The sequence below is a fragment of the Curcuma longa genome, chromosome 1 (genome assembly GCF_044706935.1).
Source record: "Curcuma longa cultivar G26 ecotype Majalengka, Jawa Barat chromosome 1, ITB_CL_G26_1.1, whole genome shotgun sequence".
Classification (NCBI taxonomy): domain Eukaryota; kingdom Viridiplantae; phylum Streptophyta; class Magnoliopsida; order Zingiberales; family Zingiberaceae; genus Curcuma; species Curcuma longa.
Genome location: NC_133861.1, coordinates 26,314,165 through 26,337,071, shown reverse-complemented (window position 1 = coordinate 26,337,071; position 22,907 = coordinate 26,314,165). Strand labels below are relative to the sequence as shown.

The 22,907-nt window shown below is 36.3% G+C and overlaps 1 protein-coding gene and 1 pseudogene across 1 annotated transcript; both read right to left on the bottom strand.

Moving 5' to 3' along the window:
* Positions 1-1,929: 1,929 nt before the first annotated feature.
* LOC141840141 (exocyst complex component EXO70B1-like) lies at positions 1,930-4,230 on the bottom strand. The gene has a single exon (XM_074728046.1). The coding sequence runs from the start codon at positions 4,102-4,104 to the stop codon at positions 2,131-2,133; it is 1,974 nt and encodes a 657-aa protein (XP_074584147.1). The 5' UTR covers positions 4,105-4,230; the 3' UTR covers positions 1,930-2,130.
* A 7,305-nt stretch (positions 4,231-11,535) lies between these two features.
* LOC141844722 (uncharacterized) lies at positions 11,536-21,528 on the bottom strand (annotated as a pseudogene).
* Between the last annotated feature and the right edge of the window lie 1,379 nt (positions 21,529-22,907).

Sequence of the window (22,907 nt, the reverse complement as noted above, 5' to 3'; positions counted from 1 at the left end):
GTTGTCATTGGCACCTGAGGGACAATAGCAAGAAGGGATAGGAAGTGGCCAAGAAGAGCAGCTCAATTCCTTGTCTTAGCACACTGTGCTGACTAGAAGAGTCATTGTTGGTGGGACAATGCACCAAGGGGAAGACACTTCAAAGTAACTTTGGAATGTGATTGGAGTATTGCAAGGAAGGTTGTTCATAGGAGGTGTTTACTATGGTGACAGCGTAGGGACAATGAGCCGGTGCTAATTTCTCAATTCTTACCCAATACAATGACACAAATCTTAAGAGTGAGAGATACCAACCAAATTATACTCATGAAAACGATGAGCTTAATTTCCAGAGAATTAGAATAAAATGTCCAAGTACTCATTTTTGCACTTATAATTCCATAAATATCATGCAAACTTTTACTCAATCAAACTATCCCTAACAAGAGAAGACCTGGATCATTTTTTTGAAAATAATAATTTGTACATCTATGTGTGTTACAACAGATGTGCTTTTTTTAATTGTAGAATAGACCCTAATGCATTTCTTGATTAATAAAAGATATTAAAAATTATTTTAATAGATATAAAATACTCTCTACTAATTGAGTACCATTTGTCAAATTCACCCTTATTGGATCCATTAAAAATTATTGGGAATATGTACACACCATTAATAATCAAGACAAGCATGACATTATATGAAAAGCTACATTCCACCAAACATTAAAAGATTTTCTAAAAATATGTAAACACAATGTAATCTCCCCTTAACTAAACAAAATTCAACAATTGCACCTCAAGACCTTAGTTAAATTACAATTCATGAATTTTAACTAAAATAAAAGAGTTGTACTCAAATAAGTCTCATAATATCTCAACGTTAGACAAGTCCTCAAATGACATTTTAAAAGAATTCCCTAATAACAGTATAGATAAATCCCTAGAAGATGCAATCTTGGAAAACCTCTCTAACAACATTTTAGAAGAGCTTGCTAATGACACGTAGATGAATCCCTTGATGTTGCACCTTAGAACAACTCTCTAATAACATATTAGAAGAATTTACACTTTTTCCTATTGACTTAACCCCCTTTAGAAAGTAATCAACTTGATCAAGATAGAAGTTGTTTATGTTATCCAAAGAAGTAAGAAACTAATCAAAATACATAATGAACTAGTGATACAAGATTCCTACTTAAAAATCCATTCCTTCTAGAGTCAATTATAACTACTTGACAATTTTGTAGCTGAAAGAGGAGGCAGGTAGACCAAGGAAGGATGAATGACAAACAAATGAAATAAAAGGGGATAGAGAGTTACCTTTCCACTGCAACTCCCTATTCACTCACTATTCTAATTCAATAATGCTCATCAAAACCTTCAAACAAGATAAAAAGTCAAACATTCTGTCCAATATAAGATTAGTTTTGAAGAGCAAGTATAAAAATATCGGTAAGTCACAAAAGATACCCTGTACAGTACAAATTATAACAAATTTATTCCAGTCTTTGAATTACAATGTCAAAGTAATATCAACTTGTTTGATTCGATATATATCTATCATAACCAAAACCTATTTGAGTTTATAACAAATCAACCATCATTTTCTCTGACAAACTATGGATAGATGGATGAAATGGCTTCCTACATAACACAACTAAAATGCCATCTCATCATTGTACTTTTTATCATCTAGTAGTACACTGGTTAATTTTATATTTATCATTAGGGTTTAATTTGCTTTGAACATGTTAAATTTTGTGATGACAGGCCAATTGTTCGATTTGAAATGAATATTTGGGGGGCTAAGTGATTTATTTAACAGCAACTGGATAGGAAAAGAATTGTATAGATTTGTTCACTAAGGGTTTTTTTTTGGTAATTTATCCTTGAAAATATTTAACACCGCATATCTAGTTGATTGTATGGACTATATATATATATATATATAAACAGACCAAAACTGAGAGATTCTGTACACATACAAGTCCATTGAATATGCAAGCTGAACTTAGCAAGCTTCTGATAACAGTGTAGCATAATCAACAAAATAATTGTCAAAGGAAAAAAGGAACTTGAATGAAATATTACAATGGAGTAAGCGACACGTGCAATATGAAATTAAAGCTCACCACTGTACAGAATCCACTAAGGCAAGCTAAGCTTTCTCCTAAAATTACTTGATGGCACAGGTAGCCCTTCAAAGAAATCCTCCAAGCACCTCTCCAAATCCTCCACTGTGTATTTGACGTACCTTCCTGAATTCCATCCACCTTGTAAAAATTGCCCATACCTCCCAAGAAATGCACGGTAAGCTGGAAGGACTTGTTCCGATATTGAGATTCTCAATTCCTGTCGTAGCTGAGGATCTGAAACTTTCCATACTGATTGAATCTTATATACTTCTTCAAAAGCCAGATTAAAACTCCTAAATTTTTCTCTGAGAACTGTCTTGGAGAACCCATGGGAGCTCCCATACAACCCTTCTTCCTTCAAACAAGATAAGACTTTAGTCCAAGAAGCTCTTAAGTATTGTGTAGAGTATCGTCGGATCTGCCCCCTCCGCCTACGAACCCAATTATCACCTAAAAGGGACATCAGATCAGATTCCTTAACCTTATTAACAATGTAAAGCACATTGTTCATCAGAAACACATTTTGCATTCCAGCATCCTCATAAAGTTTGGATTTCTCCTCCAGATTTGCTTCCAGGTAAGATATAAGCAAGAGCACTCGGTGAGCCAATGGAGTCATGCTCTCACCCCCTTCTGAGCTATCTTGTCCATTGAAGCTACCATCCTCAAGAAGTTGATTGAGCAAGGTGCTATATTCTGCAAGCAATCTGACGTAATTCATAACATACCTGTTGAGTGGATGGATCTCGCCGCCTGGTAATGCTTTCTTTGAAGTTTCTCCCTGAATCATATTGCCAAACTCTGCCAGGGTGTTCTTAATTGTTTCCCCTAATCGACTAAGAACGCTTTGAATCTCCTCACAGATATAATCCTTAGAATCACCCAAGAAAAGGGCCTGGATATCCGGAAACACTCCAGCTAGAGCCTCAAACATGTCGAGTGTACGGAAAAGCCTCTCTGTGGACCTCTGCCCTTCAGCTATTGCATCCCCAAATTTGAGCAACTGCATGACACAGAACTTTGCAAGCTCATCAAAGCACTCTTCCCTCAGGTCATCTGAGGCAGCAATGATCTGCTGGCACAGCTGCCTCTCAGCTGACATGAACCCAACTGATAGTTTCACGGCTTGGATCCACATCTTCATCTTGTGATCGAGAGCCGTCCACTCCATGCTCCGCACCTCTTTGTTGCTGACCGCGCCAGCTCCAAGAAGGGAAAGGCAATCGCCCAGGATATTACAGCGGACGCTGGTATAAACCCGACAGAGGTCATTCCGGTACCCAGCCTTGATCATCCGGTCCGCGATATCTTTAAGGTCGGAGATGGCTTCAGGGCAGATCAAGTTGGAGATCTGCTCGTCCGAGAGGCACATCGTGTTGACCTGGGTCGCCAAGGGCTGATCCGGCAGAGGAGACTCTCCTACGTCCTCTGGAGCAGCGTTAGCGGGAGCGGATCTGAAGGAAATGGAAAGCCTTTTGATGGACTCCTGGAGGTTCTCTGAGTCGAGGACATCCGCGTTCTGGATCATCAGGTTACGGAACTCGTCGCCCAGGCGAGCAATTGCGATCTGGAGAGTTTCCTCGGCGCCATCCAAAGAATTACCCTCCGCGAGGGCGATGACCTCGTCAACGGCGGCGAGGTAATCTGCGGCGGTTTCAGGTGAGTCCCAGAGAAGGGAGTCCGGCCTCGAGGGGTCCCAATGGAGAATGACCCTCTCAGCGGCCTTAAGTCGGGCCTCCGTCTCGGAAGGCTCAGCGCAGGACGAGGGCGGCTCCACCTCGTCGACGGGCGAGCCAGATGCGTCCTCCTCGTCCCCGGAGGGGAAGGACGAGAAGAGGCTAGGCACGGTGGAGAGACGGTGGTCGAAGGCAGAGAGGATGCGCATCATGTCGTCAGCAGCCTCGGAGGTGGTGGCGAGGCTCCTGACGATGTGGCGCGCCGCGGCGATGACATTGTCCGATCCGTCGGCCTTCGGCGTCGACGCCATCGAGGCTCGCCGGAACTGCGGCGGCGGACGGAGGATTAGGTCAGGGCGGTGAAGGAATAATGCGGCGGCGGTGCCGATGCGTCCACGGCGATGGATCGAACCTTCGCTGCGCTGCGCTGCTCTACCGTTTGGTCTTCCTCTTCCCCAATTTTCCCTTCTTCTATCGCCTACTATTATTATTAAAATAATATTTTATTAATTGTTCTAATTATTTCCTCGATGCTTCCATTGAATTTCAGTGTTTGGAGTACACAAATTTCTTTCCACAAATTAACAATTTAGTCCAAAAATATACAACAATTATTACAAATTGCCTCAAGTAAACTTGTCGAATGTTTATGGACTTAACTCTTAAATTGGTAACCATTTGTCATTCACGTAGTTCATAGTTTTTCTTCTTAGACAAAGATTAAAAAAATTAAAAGGTAAATTATTAAAATGATGAAAGAGACATTTCTAAGAAAATTTTCCTTTTTTTAAATTTACCCTTCATCTACCCACCCAAGTAAAGACCTATGTCAGTGTAACCTACAAGGGATATCCTTTCATCTCCCTAGTCATTTTCTCTTTTGGCTTCATCTCCAAATAGACGTTGTTTCATCTCTCAATTGTTGATAAACTTCTTCTCTTTCTTCTCATATCTATACTATTTATTGTTCTTCTCTAAGTATTTTTTATTTTAGTTTCTTCTTTTTTCATGTATTTATATTTTTATTGTCTGTCATTCAAATATAACTAGTTTTGGATCCACCTAAACTTTTAGAAATCTCCAAATAAGTGATAGTTTTGGACTCTTCTATACTCACTCTTCTCTTTCTCTTTCTCTTTCTCTTTCTTCCTTTTTTTTAATTCTTTGACCTAAATAATAAATATATTATTCAAATATTAAAATATTGGTACAAGTAGCACCACATCAAATTTATATTTTTATGTATGGTAAATTTAAAATTCTTCTCTTTCTCTTTCTCTTTCTCTTTCTTCCTTTTTTTTTAATTCTTTGACCTAAATAATAAATATATTATTCAAATATTAAAATATTGGTACAAGTAGCACCACATCAAATTTATATTTTTATGTATGATAAATTTAAAATTAGATTATTCGTGGATTTGATGTATGTGTTAAGTGTACAAGCGCAAGTAATTTGACATAGGAAAGAAGTTTTGATAGGTCAAGTGATCAAATATCAAGCTATATAAAGGTCCTAGATGACCAGACACTAGACAGCGAAAGACCCGATAAGTACCAAATTGTAGAAAAATCTTGTTCCGGCTCGATGCCGACGACAGTCAAGTCACCAGTCAATAAAATGTCACGTCAACCTTAGGTTACTCGTCGATGAAAAGGACCCGAAGATGCAAGCATTGAATGCACGGATTAGCAAGGCGCCAGGGATTCCCAGCGTGGCCACTCCGACGCTCAAGTCAGAAATATAGAAAAGTGAAGTAGAAATATGTATAGAGAATTCAAGCTGGTTAGTTGTCATACCTGCGGGGTTTATATAGAGGTAGCGGGAGCGGTATCCTCGGATCTCATTATTTGTGATTGGCTGTGAAAGCATGATTAGCGGACCGATATCTGACAAGTTCCTAACATCCAACGGCTTAGCAACACTATTTATCCTCTTTTGACGGGTAGGATTGTACGGGATCAAGTAGGGGCACTTGGTCCCTATCCTGCTCCTTGTAGATAAGTTGCGAAGCCTGATGAAAAAGTCAGCGTGATGGCTCATTGATATCTATCCATCTACCTGAGGTCGGTAATGACTGATTTGTAGGAGTGACCGGGATGTGCAGGTATGCCGTGAACTTATAGGGGTTGATGAGCTGAATTAGGTATGTGTCCGAGCTTTCCTATGTGCGTCCGATCTGATTGAAGTGTATGAATGAGATTATTGTATGATATTAAGGCCAAACAACCCTGGATGTGCATCTGAGCCTATCGGTGTGGCCCTATGGCTTAACTATGAGGCTGGGACCATGCCATGAGGTAAGCTTGTGAGGTCGGGGCCTAATCATGAGGTCGACATCTGATGCCTGTGCTTTGTTAAACTTGTTGTAAGAGTAGGGTCCACCTACTATTGTTCTAAGTATCACTACCCGTGTTGATCCCCTAACGAGGTCAGCAGATGATGTCCGTATTTTGCTGAGCACGGTGAAAGATCGAGGTTCATGGGCCAAAGCTAAGCAGAGATCGGTTTGGGTATCAAAGTACGCGCTGACCTCATAATGAAGTAGGTATATGAAGTCCGTTTGTTACTAAGATAATTGTAGGAGATTGGGTTATATAGACCGAGGCTAGTGAGAGGTCAGCTTAGGCGTCCTATCCGGTACCAACCTCATAATGGGGTCGGCTGATAATGCTTGTATCCTATTAAGATTATGATAGGAATCGTAGTCTATAGACCGAAGCTACGAAGAGTTTATCCTAAGTATCAAGGCCTGTGCTGACCTCGTAATGAGGTCGGTTGTCTATTAGGAGCGAGAGTGTTGGACCCAAGAGGTCGGGATGTATCGGACGAAGGTTAGTAAGACATCGATACTTGTGCTAAAGTACCTTCTCACCTTCTGAAGAGGTTGACCCCTTCTTAAAGTCGTGTATTGCGACCTTTAAGCAAGAGATCGGGATCCCCTGAGCGGGTCTTTTTACTAGTTTGTCCCTACCCCGGATAATCTCTTCTTTCACATTCCATCCATGTCATTCTCGCCTATCTACGCCGGATCAAATCCTAATGGATCAAATGACTAGAGACATTAAGTAGTAGAATTCCCAATGGATTAGCAAAAAGTTGAACCAAACACCAGCAAAGATGAGTTTTAGAAATACCAGACAAGGTAAGTTGAGTGTCTTTCTCACATAGAAAATGGTAAAGAGAGCAATCTTTTTTTAGGGTTGAGGGTATATAGGCTATATAACTAGGTGCAAAATATGATTATTTTATAGACTACCTTATGTTTTTAAGTCAAGGTGGGTAATCAGTGTTATCCAAAAAAATAGAAAAAAATATTTTGTAAAATAACTTTGTGTTATCGGAAGTTACTCGATGTTCTAGGGGACCAGAAAGGATCCAAGTGACTTGAGGTAGATAAGTTTGACTAGATCCAATCATGAACTTTCAAGAAACCAGAACAAGGTTCAGGCAACCTTAAAAGCTTCTAGGTGACCCAAAGTCGAGAACCAACGATTTAGATGAAATGATCAAGAATAGAAGTTGACCTTGCTTCAAGCATCTGGCGGGAGTCCAGACGACCCGAATCCGCTTAGTTATCCTATAGAGTTGAAGTAAATCAAATTTATGGCCGAGTCAGTAGTGTCTGAGTGATCGAACAATTATCACATCAATAATTGACAGGACTCTATAAAAGGAGAGTCGAGGAACTTATTTTAGCACTCATATCAATCAATTCTCATATACTTGACTCCTTTATGATTTTGCTACTACGTTGCATCTAAGTGCTCTCCAAGCTCAGTCGACAACTCTATTCGTTAGTTCTATTTATATCTTATTATTGTCTAATATTATTTTATATTGCTCAACTTGATTCTCATAAGAGGTTTCTTCACCTCTAAAAGTTTTTTGGAAAGAATATCTTTTAGAAGGATTTCGAGAGCTAGTGATCTACCTAACGGATCATACGTCATAAATGTAGGAATTCTAGAGGTAAGCTGAATCACGTTAAATCTTATGTACATATTTGGTATTGCTTTTTCTTATTCTATCTTATTCTTCCAAATCATCTAATCAACTTAACTTAATATTTATTTCACTACAAATTGACTAAGTGTTTATACCATTGCATATTGATTAGTGCTTATTCCATCAAATATTTATTTAATCTTATTCCGTTGTAAATATTTATTTAATCATTATTCTGTTATAAATTCTAATCGATTGCTTTATTTATTTTATTTACTATCAATTCTTAAAAATTAATTAAACTTGTTATTCACCTTGTGCTTGCAATCCTACATAAAATACAAACTTTGGTCATCAAAATCAAGTTGGGCTTGATTGCATCCATACTTTTTTCATTTATGATATTTGACAATATGTTTAAATTAGTATCATTTTTTTAATTTTAATACTTCACTTCGTTCCTTTACATACATTAAAAAGATCACCCGAAAACTTATGCTAGTGTCAAGTCTAAGTAAAGATCCTTCACTTGAATTTCTCACTTCCCCATCAATATTCTCTTTTGCGTACATCATTTTAAATTCCATTTCTCCCCCTTTTAATATAAAAAGACTATATTTCTTCCTTTGAAATGCTATCTCAATGTTCATCCTTTGCGTCTTTCATCTCATTAAGGTACCTCCCCCTTATTCCAATCTATCTAATTTCCTTCTTCTTAGGGAAGTCCCTCCCCCCTTTACGAAACATCTCTCCCAACTTTAGGCAACTTATGTTTTTACAAGTTAGACCTCCCCTTTAAAAACACTTCTCCAAAACTAAGAGTCTCCTCCTTAGTTAATGAAGATTGCACTCATAATCATTCTCAAAATTCCTAACCACTAGGAATAACCATTTTGGTATTAAGAATCACTCATATATATCAAGATTTCATCCTTGAATTTTCTTTGATCTCATATGTTGATACTTATAGCGCTTAACTTTGAAGTTATTACCGATTATCAATGAGGAATAACTTGATACATCCCATCTAGTCAAATTTTTCTTAACTAAAAGTTTCTCTCAGTGTCTTAAATGTATCGACCTTAATATCTTTATCTCCCAATTAAGATTTCCTTTCTAATTTCATATTTCACCTTGAAAGTGATTTCTATCACCAAAAGAAGTACACATCCATCTTAAGAATTAAATTTTATAAATTTTTAGTGAAAATTCCAACTCTTCCACTTATTTCCTTCATTTTGACCATTTTCCAATAAATTTCCCAAAATAATATTGATTTACACCAATAATCACACTTTGAATTCGAACTTTCTAGTAGTCCAACTTTAGAAATTAAGAAATAGTTCTATATTATTTAAAAAATTATAAAATTTTGTATAGATATTAGTTATGTCAAAATCTAATAGGAAAAATTAGTTTTTTTTAATGGAAATACTTTTTTAAAAAAAGGTACAAAATTAGATACATCTATCAATAGATAGGTAATAGTACTAAAATTTTCAAAATTATTTTTAAATAGTATTTCAAATTAATTTTCAACCATGATCGTTTGACTATACACTCATCATTTATACATAAGCTTTCCTTTAGGATTGACCAAAGCATGATCCATGTGTGTTAATGATGCTTAGCGCATCTAAATACACTACATCAAACATCTTCATCCTAACATCTCATTTTGTTTTTATGTGTCTCAATATACAAACAAGTCAATGCTAAGTTGTTATGAGATAGTCTTAAGGTTCATCCTTGCTAATACAATCTACCCTATGTTAAGATTGATTATGGTACAGATTAAGTTTTGATTTTTGATCAATATGTTTGACTATTGAACAATATCTTTGAATGAGTTGAGTAGATTAAGGTTTCACTTCAGCACCTTATACTTGATAATAGAAAAATCTAGGTGGATCAAGATTGATTAAATACTTTATTAATTAAATTTCTAAATCGGTTGATTGGTACTTTAACTCCAACAATTTCTAAGGTTGAGTATGTACTTACGTGTAATCCTTTCATCCCTAGTGTACATATACACATACTCTTCCTCACATAATTAACTTTGTGCCAAAGACCTTCAATTCCTTTGAGACTTCATTACACAAAAGAAGCTCCTTGTCTCTGAAACCTTCATATCTAGAAGTTCTTTCCCTCTAAGGCTTCCATAATGCTTAGAAGCTCCTTTCCTCTAGAGCATCATCATGTTAATCATTCAGTCTTCTTGACCTACTGGGACTTCATGTATTACCTAGCATTCAGCTTCCCTATTCAATTGGGATTTCATGTCTTGCCTAACATCCGAGCTTTCTGATCTATTGGGACTTCATGTCTTGCCTAGCATTCGAGCTTTTCTGATCTATTGGGACTTCATACTGTCAAGTTTGGTCCCTGATCTACTTGGATTTTCCATGTGTCAAGTATTCATATCTTGTTAATCTACTTGAACTTTTGTTATTGCACCTACCACACATGTCTACTTTCCTATACTTGCACACTTAACATGCACATATGAGATCAACAATATCTTCCTAACTTAATCTTTGTCTAAACATCAAAACCTATATGTCTATTATATGCTTAGGGTATGATCGCACCAACACTTTCATCGCATTTGCAATATCTATGTTAAGTACCTTGTAGTTGCACACTTGACGCACCATATTAGTAATCACAAAACAATTTAACTTAAACCTTCACCCAAAATCAAACTACATGTATAATGTCATGATTACACCAACACTCAATCCCTTGAATGCACTAAGCTCATGGCCTACTCCACATGTCATCCTTCACTATTACCTCCGAAGGTCACTTTTTTTTTTATTACTCTTAAAGTTGTCAAACTAGTTCAATCTTCTCATTTTAAGATCCCTCTATTGTCTCATACTATTCTTCTCTATACTCTATCAAACCTCTTGAGCCTAAGTTATGCCAAATCAATTAACACAACTCGACGTTGTCAAGTTACAAGTTATGTGAGCTTTATGTGCTTGTTACCAAGTCCTCAAGAACTTCGTGCACATATTAATAACATAGGCAAAATCCAACTTAAAACTCTTTGTCAAATACATCAAAACATGATGGTTGAATATGGTTACTCAGGGCATGATAATACCAACACTCCAATCAATTAGAACTCTTATCCAATCAACTGACATGTAAAATTACAACCCATCATAAGCACTTTGTAAGATTTGGGGGCTTAAACTAGTCAACTAACATGACTTGGGTACCCCTCCCATAATTATAGTATTTCAACAACTAATTCCTAGATAACTTCTCAAGATCTAAATAATCACACATCAATACAATCTACATGCACAAAAACATCATAGTTCTTAAGTTGTCAAATCCTATCTGATATGCTAGTACACTCGCGGCCTTTAGGCCCCTCCTTGATCCATGGCTACCTATCCTCGAATCATCATCCGAGTATTTCTTTGATCAGGCTTAGAGTACATTCTCGACCCGAGCTACTCTATCCTTGAGCTCCAAGTCCATCTAGCACAACTACAAATGTTGAATAAGATCCAACTTAAATTGTATTATTAAAACAATAACAAAGAATTGTTTTTCCATCAATGAAAGCACCTACACAAGGAACATCTATTTTGCTCATCCATTTTCTCAACTAGAGGCTACCTTGGAAGGCTCCTCCACCATGAACCACCCCACGACCTTGCTTGTGTTGCCATGTGGTAGGTGATCCACTTACTTTTCTACCACCTTATCTTTCTTTCAATAAGAATAATAATGCAAGCCTTGTATACATACATCTTCCATTTAGATATATATTAAATCATTAACAAATCTAACTTGTTTACGTTGCTTAATTTGAAATCTTGTTTATCAAGCACACAACTTGGTATACAAAACTTTCAGCCAATGTAGCAAACTAAAAAATTTCCATTTTCAATCATACCGTGCTATGACTAGTGTCCGGTGTATCGTATGCTCTCTCAGTCCTCCAAAAACTTGCTGCAGTAGTGTTCATCATGTAGGTCACATTTCCATCTTATCAGACATATCTTCATTTTCACCATCTGAGTTATTCTCGCCTCCAGATATAATGCTCATCAAAGTTTTCTTTGCCTGGCCGACGACATGAGAAGTTTTCTTAGCAGCACCTGCTACCATGGGTTTCAAAGAAATGTCTGGCAAGTTTGCTCTTTCTTGTATCAAAGCTGTTTCCAAAGAGGAATGACAATCCAACTGTCAGCAATAGCAAGCTCAAACGAGTATATGAATCAGCAATTCGGAAGAAACTTACAAACTGTTTGTTGCTTAGCTATAGAACCAATCTGTCGGATTCCAGCTTCTGCAGCTTGGACAGCTTGTGCAGATTTGTTGATGCCATCTGCTATATCTTGGCTGGTCAATTAGAAACATGTAAGGTGGTCAATGACTGCAAAAGCACCAACTTTTAATCTATGTCCTAAAGAAATATCACGATCATTGTCATCAACATGAAGAAGCCACAACTCGTACTCAAAATTTTGAATTGTATAATGAAGGATTCGACTAGAATCTTCCTCCATCCCCCCTCCAGTGATAATTTAATTTAATTGTCTTATTCTAGGTGTTTGTCGATGTAACATGGATCACAAAGAGAGTAATTAGTCATAAAGAGTGTGTCTAGCAAACTTGGCAGTATAATAAGTGGCTAACACACATGTTAAGAGAACAGCAACAGAATAATTTCTATTAGTCCATTTATTGGAGTTGGAAAACTAACAATTTAACGAAAATGACATAATTGAAATCCTTTTAGCCAACAGGAACTACCACACAACCTTAGAAGTTCATATACAATAGCATCAGAAATATAATGATCTGAACAGATGATTAATATTATTTTCTGACACAAAATAAGGATGTGAAAAGGGAAAATGATCTTTCTCCATGTTGGAGTGGGAGTTTGAAGGGCAAAAAATCAAAAGGATGCCACTTTTTATTAGAATCATCAAACGGATGCCTCGTTTTTCATTTATCATAAAAAAGCCCTATCCTGCTTCAATCCATTTTTATTCTCAAAAATACACTTGTTCGGCGTATTATAGTAGCTACAAGAATAACTATGACAACATAAGCACTTCAACTCTAATTAACACTAGTAATACTATATTATAGCAGCTATAGTTCATAGCTACTACAATATAGACACTTCATCTCTAGTCAATATTATATTGTCATAACTACAAATTATATCTACTATAACTTAGATATTTTATCTCTGGTCAATACTGCTCAACATTATATTATAATAGTTACGGGATTACAATTGCTACAAGATGAGATGCTATTTTGATCATAAATGACGATTCCAATAAAAAGGGACACCCTTTTGATTTTTGCCCGACTTTGAATGATACAGGAGTTGAGCTGGTCTATGTCTCTCAAAGACACCCTTTTAATATTCTTCTGATGAATTGTAATTGAAATTTAGAATTTGTCATGTATATTAACTTACAATAAATACTACTATTATGATCATTTCACATTTTGCATCATCTCAATATCATACAAAGTGCATTATTCATGTACACAATAAATGAATAGCAAAATCTGCCATTATTTTCTACACTTACAATAATGTTTGTTATGGTATCATAAGACATCCTTGTATCCATTTCACTTTTATAAAATATATTACAAAAGAAAAGATTAAATAACCTTTTTTGTACTTGGAGGTTAAAAAATGGTTTCTCATATAACCAAAAATTGGATGATATAATATGAAAAAATTGCCACTTTTTTATTGAGTGTCAAATGTTTGAAATGGCTATATAAATGAAAGTTTATTTTATAAATCCTACTTGGGAATGATGCTGAGTGCAAACTTGATAACCATGGTCTGTCATTTTCTGGTTTACACTGATAACAAGATAATCAGAAGATTTTCTGTTCAGACACGATTACTGTCTAGAACATTCATCCCTGAGGTTCCCCAACATAATGTGGTTTTCTGCTAAATCAAGGGTGACAGTTGGAACACAAGGAACAAACATTTACATTTTTTAGTAGAAAGGGATAAACCCCAATCGTGCATAGGTGGGAATTCATCCAAAGACCTTGTGCAATAGGGCCAAAGGTTTTGCCCAAATTATCCAAACATATCTAGAAAAATCATGAAAAAACAAGTTCCCAGTTGTAACACATTTATCCAAAGGTTTCTTGATTAACATTATCTTGGGGCAAGGTCACTAATATTTATGAACTCTAATGTGAAGCTAATGTATAAAGGGAAGGATTTTAGTACCAATCAGGACAAGTAAATGGGATGATAGTACTACCCAGAATTGGTCGAAAGAAATAGTATGATACCCAAACCAGTACATACCATTTGGTAGGATAACATACCAATCCTAGTCAGATCAGACCCTCAACCCATGCATAAGGGTTGATCCTCGATCTCTCTTTCTCTTACACATTCATGTCTAATCAATTCAACCTTACAATATATGGCCAAAAGCAGAAAGCCATTAAATATTTCTAGCAATGTGTCTGGAAAAGATGTGCCTTGGTTCTATTATCAGCAATAGATGCACTTCTAGTTGGTTGTGTTTCTAGGAATATTTGGAACTAAAATCAAAAGTCATGAATCAGTACATGGAAGTCATTTGTTGAAAACAAGAAACATCGGTATCAACATGCCTCATGCTTGGAACCATAAGTACAATTATGTACCTTAAATCACTCAATTCCAAAGTAAGATCACTGATCTCCATGCCTGACAGTCTTATTGCAGCCATGGTACTAGGAAGCTCCTCTTGTGCAGTATCTGCTAGTCTTGTAAGAGATATGGCAGCTCGCTTCATTGCCTACAGAAGAAGGAACAGACATGCATCACCTCAAAACATGCAACATCAATGGTAAATTCAATATGTTCTAATGAACCAACTACTCTCGTTTGAAACATTGGTCCTCTAATAACCTTATTTGGGTCTAAACAAAACTCCACAAACTATTAGTCAGGTAAGAGTGACATTTCTGCCGCAGCAAGTCCAGGGTGTTGGTACAATTATGCCCTAAGTGGTCATGTTAAACTAAGATGTTTTGATATTTTGAGCTCATGGAGCTTGACTCGACGTGGTTCCTGTGGTTAAGTTGTTTTGGTCAACCAAATTAGTTTGATTCAAGACTCAAAGATTGCTTGAGTTTAGAGAAAGATGGTATGAAACATCCGAGAGATCATAGGGCGCGGAGAGTTGGCTGACAGTTTTGACGACAAGCACAAGAGGTGGTTTCGTAGGTGATACTGAAGGATGGGCATATCGAGCAGGTCATGGGTTTGGTGCATCCGAGGGACTGAGGACCTAATGGAAGGTGGATTCTTGGACAACATAAAGTTGTGACAACCGAAAGACAGTGAGCTGTCCGAAATAAGGTGACTTGTAATCCCTGAGTTCTTGGCCATAGTCTAAGCGTGAGCTTGATCTCAGAGTTTGTGAGGGCATACGAAATGGAAGATGAGAAAATCAGTAATCAAATCGACTTAGTCGACTATCTAATCAACTAGAATCTTATGCTCAAGCAAATAGTTGCCCTCTGTTTGAATTGAGTCGATACAAATGCCAGTTGAGTTGACTTATGAGACCGTTAGAAAGATAAAGTCGTTATATCGACTAGCTAGATCAACTAGAATAAGTATCAATCGACTAAAGATTGTTCAAATTTGCTAGATCCTTGTGGAGTCAACTACAGTTGAAAAAGTCATTGGTAGATAAGCTTGTGATCTTATCTAACTCAGTACACTGGATGCAATTGAGTTGATTGAAAGCGATTTGAGTCAATTAAATATAAACTTGGTCAATTGTATGCTCATCATTAGCCAATAATATTTTCTTATTAAGATTTCAATTGGCAGTTTGATCGTCGAGTCGACTGGTTCTAGCCAAAAGTTATCAGAATAAACAGTCTTGGACTATAAATAAGGGGCAAGGGAACCTCAAATAAAAACAATTTAATAGGAAAAAAGAAATAGTTATTTAAATAATAAAAAATTCAATCTCTAAAATTAAAATTAAAAAAAAATACAACAACAACAAAATGAAGGGGAGCCTTGGCACAACGGTAAGGTTGCTGCCATGTGACCTAGAGGTCACGGATTCAAATCCTGGAAACAGCCTCTTGCCAAAGGCAAGGTAAGGCTGCGTACAATGGATCCTTTCCCCGGACCCCGCATGGCGGGAGCTTCGTGCACCGGGCTGCCCTTTTTTTTTTTACAACAACAACAAAATCTTATTCCTTAGATGAGGTTGGCTATATGGCTATGCTGTCTGGAAACTTGGAGACGGGAAACGGGAAACGCGGAAACGGAAATGGGAAACGGTAATAGTTGAAGTTTTCAGTTTTTGGAAACGTCGAACACCTACAACGGCGAATTCAACGTTGACGGAACCTGAATAAACCAAACGTCAATAATGGGCAATTAAAGTCGGTCCATCGTTGACGGAACCTGAATAAACCAAACGGCGTTATGTTTCCTGGTCAAATCCAATCAAAATGACAAGAACCTTTCTGTTCCTCCTCTTTAATGCTCTGCTTGCTTTCCTCTCCGAGCGAAACCCTAGGATCTCCGGAGGAGGTGGTTCCGATGGCGGAGGAGGCGGATGTGCCGGCGGTTAAGGAGGAGGAGAAGCCAGGCAGAGACGGGGCTGACTTTCTGTTCCTCCTCTTTAATGCTCTGCTTGCTTTCCGCTCCGAGCGAAACCCTAGGATCTCCGGAGGAGGTGGTTCTGATGGCGGAGGATGCGGATGTGCCGGCGGTTAAGGAGGAGAAGCCAGGCAGCGACGGGGCTGACGGCGGAGTTTCGGATGCTGAGAAACCTGCGAGCGCTGATCTCGCGCAGGCGGAGGTTGAAGTTTCCATCAGTTTCCACGGATGGAAACGTTTCCCCGCGTTTCGGAAACGGGGACGTCCGTCGTTTACACGTTTCCAGACAACGCAGCTATATAGATCCTTCTACGTCATTAGGCTCTATCCCCATTTTATCATCATTTATATTTAAGTAAATTTTATCCTATTTTATTGTTGCTAACAAGTCTTTTTGATTTTGCTCTTCCTTATTTGATGTGCACATTTGTCATAATTTATAGTCTAACTGAAGCATTTATTGGTAATTTAAGTATATATCCCTACCATCTTAAACATGTCCCAGAGTTTTCTCTCAACAGATGCAACCCCAACTTTCTTTCTAATATTTTCATTTCTTATCATGTTCATTCTTATATGTCTGCATGCTCATCACTACAACTCTTATCTTCTATTCATGTGCTCGAGTTATAGTCCAACATTCAACTCCATATAACATAGTAGGTTTAACCGCCGTTTTATAAAATTTTTCTTTAAATTTGTAAGGTACTTTACAATAACACAAAACACCTGACATTCTCCTCTATTTCAACCATCCCACTTGTATTCTATCTAAGACATCTATCTCAATCCCTCTGTCCCTTTTGTAAAAATGATTCTAAATATTTAAAACTCTCAATTACAAATAATTCGTCGTCTGTTATCTTAATAATTATATCATTACGTCTAATATTACTAAACTTAAATTTCATATATTTTGTCTTTACTCTACTAAGCCTAAAACCTTTCACTTTAGCGTTTCTTACCAAGATTCGAGTTTAACATTTACTCCTTCACGTGTTTCATCTACCAAAATAATATTCTGTAAATAACATGTACCGCGATACCGTATCTTGAATGTGTTTAGTGAGTTTGTCCATGATTAGTGTACAGAGATAGAGACTTAACACTAATCCTTGATGTAATCCTATCTTTATAGAAAACGTTTCGATTAATCCGTCTAAAATCTTCACTCTTGTCATTACATCCTCATACATGTCCTTAATTAGTTCAATATATGTTATACTAACACCTCCCTTTTCTAAAATTCTTTATGTAATTTCTTTTGAGACTCTATCATAAATTTTTCTAAGTCGACAAATACTATATATAAATCTTGCTTCTGTTCCCAATACTTTTTAATTAATTGTCTGAGAAGATATATAGCTTCTATTGTTGACTTTCCATGCATAAATCTAAATTGATTTTCGATTACTGTTGTCTCCTTCCTTATTCTTTTTTCTATTACTCTTTTTCAAAATTTCATGGTATGACTTAAAGGGAACTAAAGTACTTACCCTCCACTGATCGGATATTTTTTCAATTTTCAATATTAGGTTGGATAACTTTGTAAGACATTCAATACCTTATTTCCCTAGATACGTCTATACTTCTGTTGGAATATCATCTGGTCCAACTACTTTTCCATTTTGCATCTCATTTAAAGCTTGTTCTACTTCTAAAATTTGAATTCTACAATAACAATTTAGATTTCTATACTCATTTGATCTACTTAAATTATCTAAGTTAAATTGATCACTTAAACCTTTATTAAAAAGTTGATGAAACTATCTTTTCCATCAGTCTTTTATTTCCTCCTCATTTACTAGTATTTTATTGCATTCATCTTTAATACATCTTATTTGAATAAAATCTCTTGTCTACCTTTCTTTCGCTTTAGCTATTCTGTAAATGTCTGTTTCCTCTTATTTTGTATCCAATTTCGATATAAATACTCAAAAGTTTTATTTTTAGCTTCATTCATTGCTTTTTTGGCCTCTTTCTTAGCTATTGTATATTTTTTAAAATTTTCATAGTTCTTACAAGTATATAATATCTTATAGGTTATTCGTTTTTCTTTTACTTTCTCTTGTACTTTTTCATTCCACCATCAAGATTCTTTAGTTAGTAGTGCACGTCCCTTTGACTTACCAAGTACACTCTTGACTACTATTTTTAACTTTAATATTATCTTATCCTATGCCGTATTCGAATCGTCATATATTTCTCCTAATACTTATACTCGTACTCTCTTTCTTAGTTTCTTTCTTGGCTACTGTATATTTTTAAAAGTTTTCATTGTTCTTACAAGTATATAATATCTTATAGATTGTTTGTTTTTCCTTTACTTTCTCTTGTACTTTCTCATTCCACCATCAAATTAATGTCATATATTTTGTTGTGTTATGTGTTTTCTTCGTTACTATCTAAACAATGCTTTTTATCGTTGTTATGCGTTTACTTACAATTATGACATCATTATAAATTTACTTTGATTGATTAATGCACTTTCTTAAATATATGATTTAGTCCTTTTTGATATTAACATCAATCTTTCCATTTTAATATTATTTTAATTTTTACAGCCTAATCATTGTACAATTGGTTGATCACCAACCGCCTAAAAGAACCTTTCAAAATATTCACATTCTCTTACTAGGAGCCTACCTACAAAAGGCTAGCAACATAGCAATAACAAGTGTATATATAAGTCTTCTAAGGGTGTAACTAGAGGTGGTCATTCACGTTAGCTTGGTTATAGACTGGTTGTGTGTCATTGACTTGCAACCCGTTTAGTCCTAACTTATACCAGACCTGTTTAATATCTTGATTAAAATCTATAACCTCAAAACAACTAATTTATAAATAGAGTTACCCGCTTATGACTTGTTTATAATGCGTTTATGACTCATTTAATTCAACGGGTTAGATAGGTCATGTGACACACCCCGTATAATTAAACAAATAATAAATGAGTTGAATAACACAAGTTGTTTAACAACTAAAATTAACTTTAAATATAAACATCATAATGATTATTTTTAATTATACAAAAACTTCAAATATAACAAATATAATATATTATAACATATATGTTATTATATTATATATTCATAATTTATTTATTAGATCATATATTAATGACATATAAATTACTACTAAATAATTAATTAAATATCTATATATTAATAAATGAGTCATATGTAGCTTAATTTGTTTATAACATGCAAAATTGCAGGCTAAGTTGTGTCATGTAAATGGGTCATGACAACTTTTGTCTCCCTTAGTTCCAACCCACACATATCAAAGTATGTAATCTCCAAATGAGATGATTGTAACTCTATGGACCACTGGCACCCATTCTATATAAGACCCCATAGGCACTATAGTAAATGTTAAATGAGTTCTTATTGTCCTCTAACAATCTGCATACCACCTGGCTAGCTCTTTGATACTTGGTTGGGCCACCAATGCAACTTTGATAACTCTAATCAAGTCCTACTAATAGCACAAGTTGAAGAGGAAAGGTCATACAAGAAATGGCATGATAAAAGTTTACTAAGACATAAAAGCATGACTCCAGATATCATACAGCATGCATTGTCTTTCATATTAAACTACCTTGGACAGTAACTTAAATACTTACAACAAGAGTTGGGATGGCTGCAATTACAAAGCTAGCAAATGCTACCGAGGTCTGCACCAAAAGATAAAGAATAAAATAAAATAAAATCTTCAGTACAACTGAATTATACAATGATCAGTAAAGCAGCATAATATCAGTTTCTAAGTTAACCTGTTTAACAATTCATTTGCTCTTTCAACACTGGATTCAAAAGGAGGCACAATCAGTAAATCAGAGCATGCAAATGAAACAGAAAACGAGCAGTAAGAAAAGTAAACTGACAGAAATTGTGGCTTTGTTTATGTATCATACACTTCTACAAATAGGTTAGTTATATAGCTTTCCAAAAAATTTTAGTTGAATAGCTGGACGTCAGCACAACAAGAATTTCATCTCTCCCGGAAACCCACATTAAAAGAAGTAAACTAGAAGCTCTTGTAGAATAGAAGGTCAACTTTAAAAATTATATTATCATATTTATAATAGAGAAATATAGCATCAGTTTTATTTCTTGTTTCCTGAATTCTAGTTTGAGACAATTACTATCTATATGCTATAAGCAAAGGAGTTTCACCATATACCATCAAATTGAAATTTAGCAAGCACATGGAGCACATATGAATCTATTAAAGCGGAAGGTGTAAGGGGTAGAGAAAAATCAAAGAATACACTAATAAATGTAATTAAAAAAATGATAATTTAAATATTACTAGTGATATAGTATTGCATAGAACTCAACAAGGGCATAAGATTCAAATAACCGACCAAAAATAGTTACGACAAGTACAACTGATGATGATGAAACACATGAAGGACATAAGAAGCCATGTTAATCTATTGTTATAACTATCATTGACATGAACATACAATTGGGTATGGCGATACACAAATCTTGCAAAAGCATGAGAAAATTAATAATCTAAAATATTGCAATACCACATCTAGCCATCCTTCCCAATAGAATTTTCATCATAAACAAAGGAAACCAATCGGATTGATAATAACATATCGACGGATGATCTAGTCGCTACTGCACTCTATCTTCTAATTTTACTAGTGTTTCCAGTCCCCAAATATGATCACACAGTAGCAGAGTCTCGAAGCAAATAAAGTATTACCGTGCAAGCAATGAAGGCCAAGAGGAAGAAGGCCTGATCCCCTAAGCTCATCCGATGCGATCTCAGTTTGCCAAGGATAGCAGGCACGCCGATCCCGACACTGAATCCAGCCGGTTCCCATCCCTCTTCCTGGCGGTTGTCCGCTACCCCTCCCGCCACATCGTGCTCCGCCTTCCGCATCCGCCGCATCGGTCGGCTTGAGCGAGCAGCGACAAGTCAGGGGGCGAGGGAGGCGGGCGCTGAGAGACAAACGGCGGGGAGCAGCATGTCCTCTAGAGAGAAGGATAAGGGGAAGAAGATTAGGGCTTCGAGGGCTTTGGGTGAGGGCAGCGGGAGAAATAAGAGGCGACCGCCGGAGGGGCATCTGGAATTGCCGCTCAGAGGTAGGGCGGCGTGTTTTCCCCACCGCTTCGGAGGAAACTATAACGATTATCCGTTATTTAATCGACTACTTATGGATATTCTCAAAAACTTAAATCATCAAAAGTTATTCCAAGTTTTAAACTATTTAAGATGCGTTGACTTAAATTAATAGAACTCAAGTTTGAATTATTATTTTTTCAATTATTGATATTAATTGGATTTTTTTAAAAAAAATAAATGATAAAGAAATTATAGTTAGAAAATTTAGACATAGTCCAATCATTTAATCAGGTTCAATGATTGAATTAGGATAAAACTTTCACATATGTGACTCGTTTAGAATTCATTTATCTCCATGGTATAGTTGAGTTGGTTACGATGAAACAAAATTATTGAAGTGGGTAAGAGTCAAGGGCTGAAGCAATGTCCTCCTCCGTCGTGACCAACTACAGCTTCTTGATTTACCTCCTCATAGATGATCATGGGACCGATCGTATAAGATCGATAGGGTAGCGATTTTCATTTTTTTACTGAAGTTTAGAATTCATTTGAATACTACTAACTTATATTTCTCATGAAAATTTTAAATTATTTTAAATGAATATAAAATTAATATTCTTAAATGAGTTTGTTAGGGAAGAAATCTACCTAGAGTAATCATCCGAGTTGGAAAATATTGATTTTTCAAATCATGTATAGTAGGAGCATAGTTGAGTTGGTTACAACAGAACAAACTTGCTAAAGTGGATCTAATTAAAAAACAAAACTTAGAGCACTTGGAGAGCAATTTAGCTTTTGATGTTTCTCCCCCATCATGGTTGAGTTGGTTACAATGGGACAAACTCAAAATGGGTAAGGATCAATGTCGAAGCAATGCCCCCCATCATGGTTAACTGCAGCTTCTTGATTTACCTCCTCACATATGATAGTGGGGCCGACTGTGTAATCATTGGGGTGGTAGATTTCATCTTATGTTGAAATCGAGAAAATATTGTATGGTTAAAACAAGCTCCTTAGTCTTGGTAAAGTAAAGATAGAGAAAACCTTTTGCACTCTCTTACAAAGATGAAAAATGAAGCATAAGGGATTTCTACAACAGCATTTTTACAAAGAAAATTAAAATACAAAACTTAGAGCACTTGGAGAGCAAGAGATTTAGCTTTTGATGTTTCTCCTTTGCATTTTCGAAGCCATCAAATTTATTCTCTCTCATTGAAATCAACCTTTTCAAGTGATAAGTCTACTAATTAATCATCAACACGCATAGTTGAGTTAATTACAATGGGATAGACTTACTAAAGTGAGCAAAGGTCAAATCTCAATCGAAGCCGAGACAATGCCCTCCCTCATCGTGGTCAACTGCAGCTTCCCGATTTACCTCTTCACATATGGTCATGGGACCGACTGTGTGAAGTCATTGGGGTG

Excerpts from the sequence above, each read along its gene's own strand:
- LOC141840141 (XM_074728046.1), bottom strand. The coding sequence starts at position 4,104 with ATGGCGTCGACGCCGAAGGCCGACGGATCGGACAATGTCATCGCCGCG.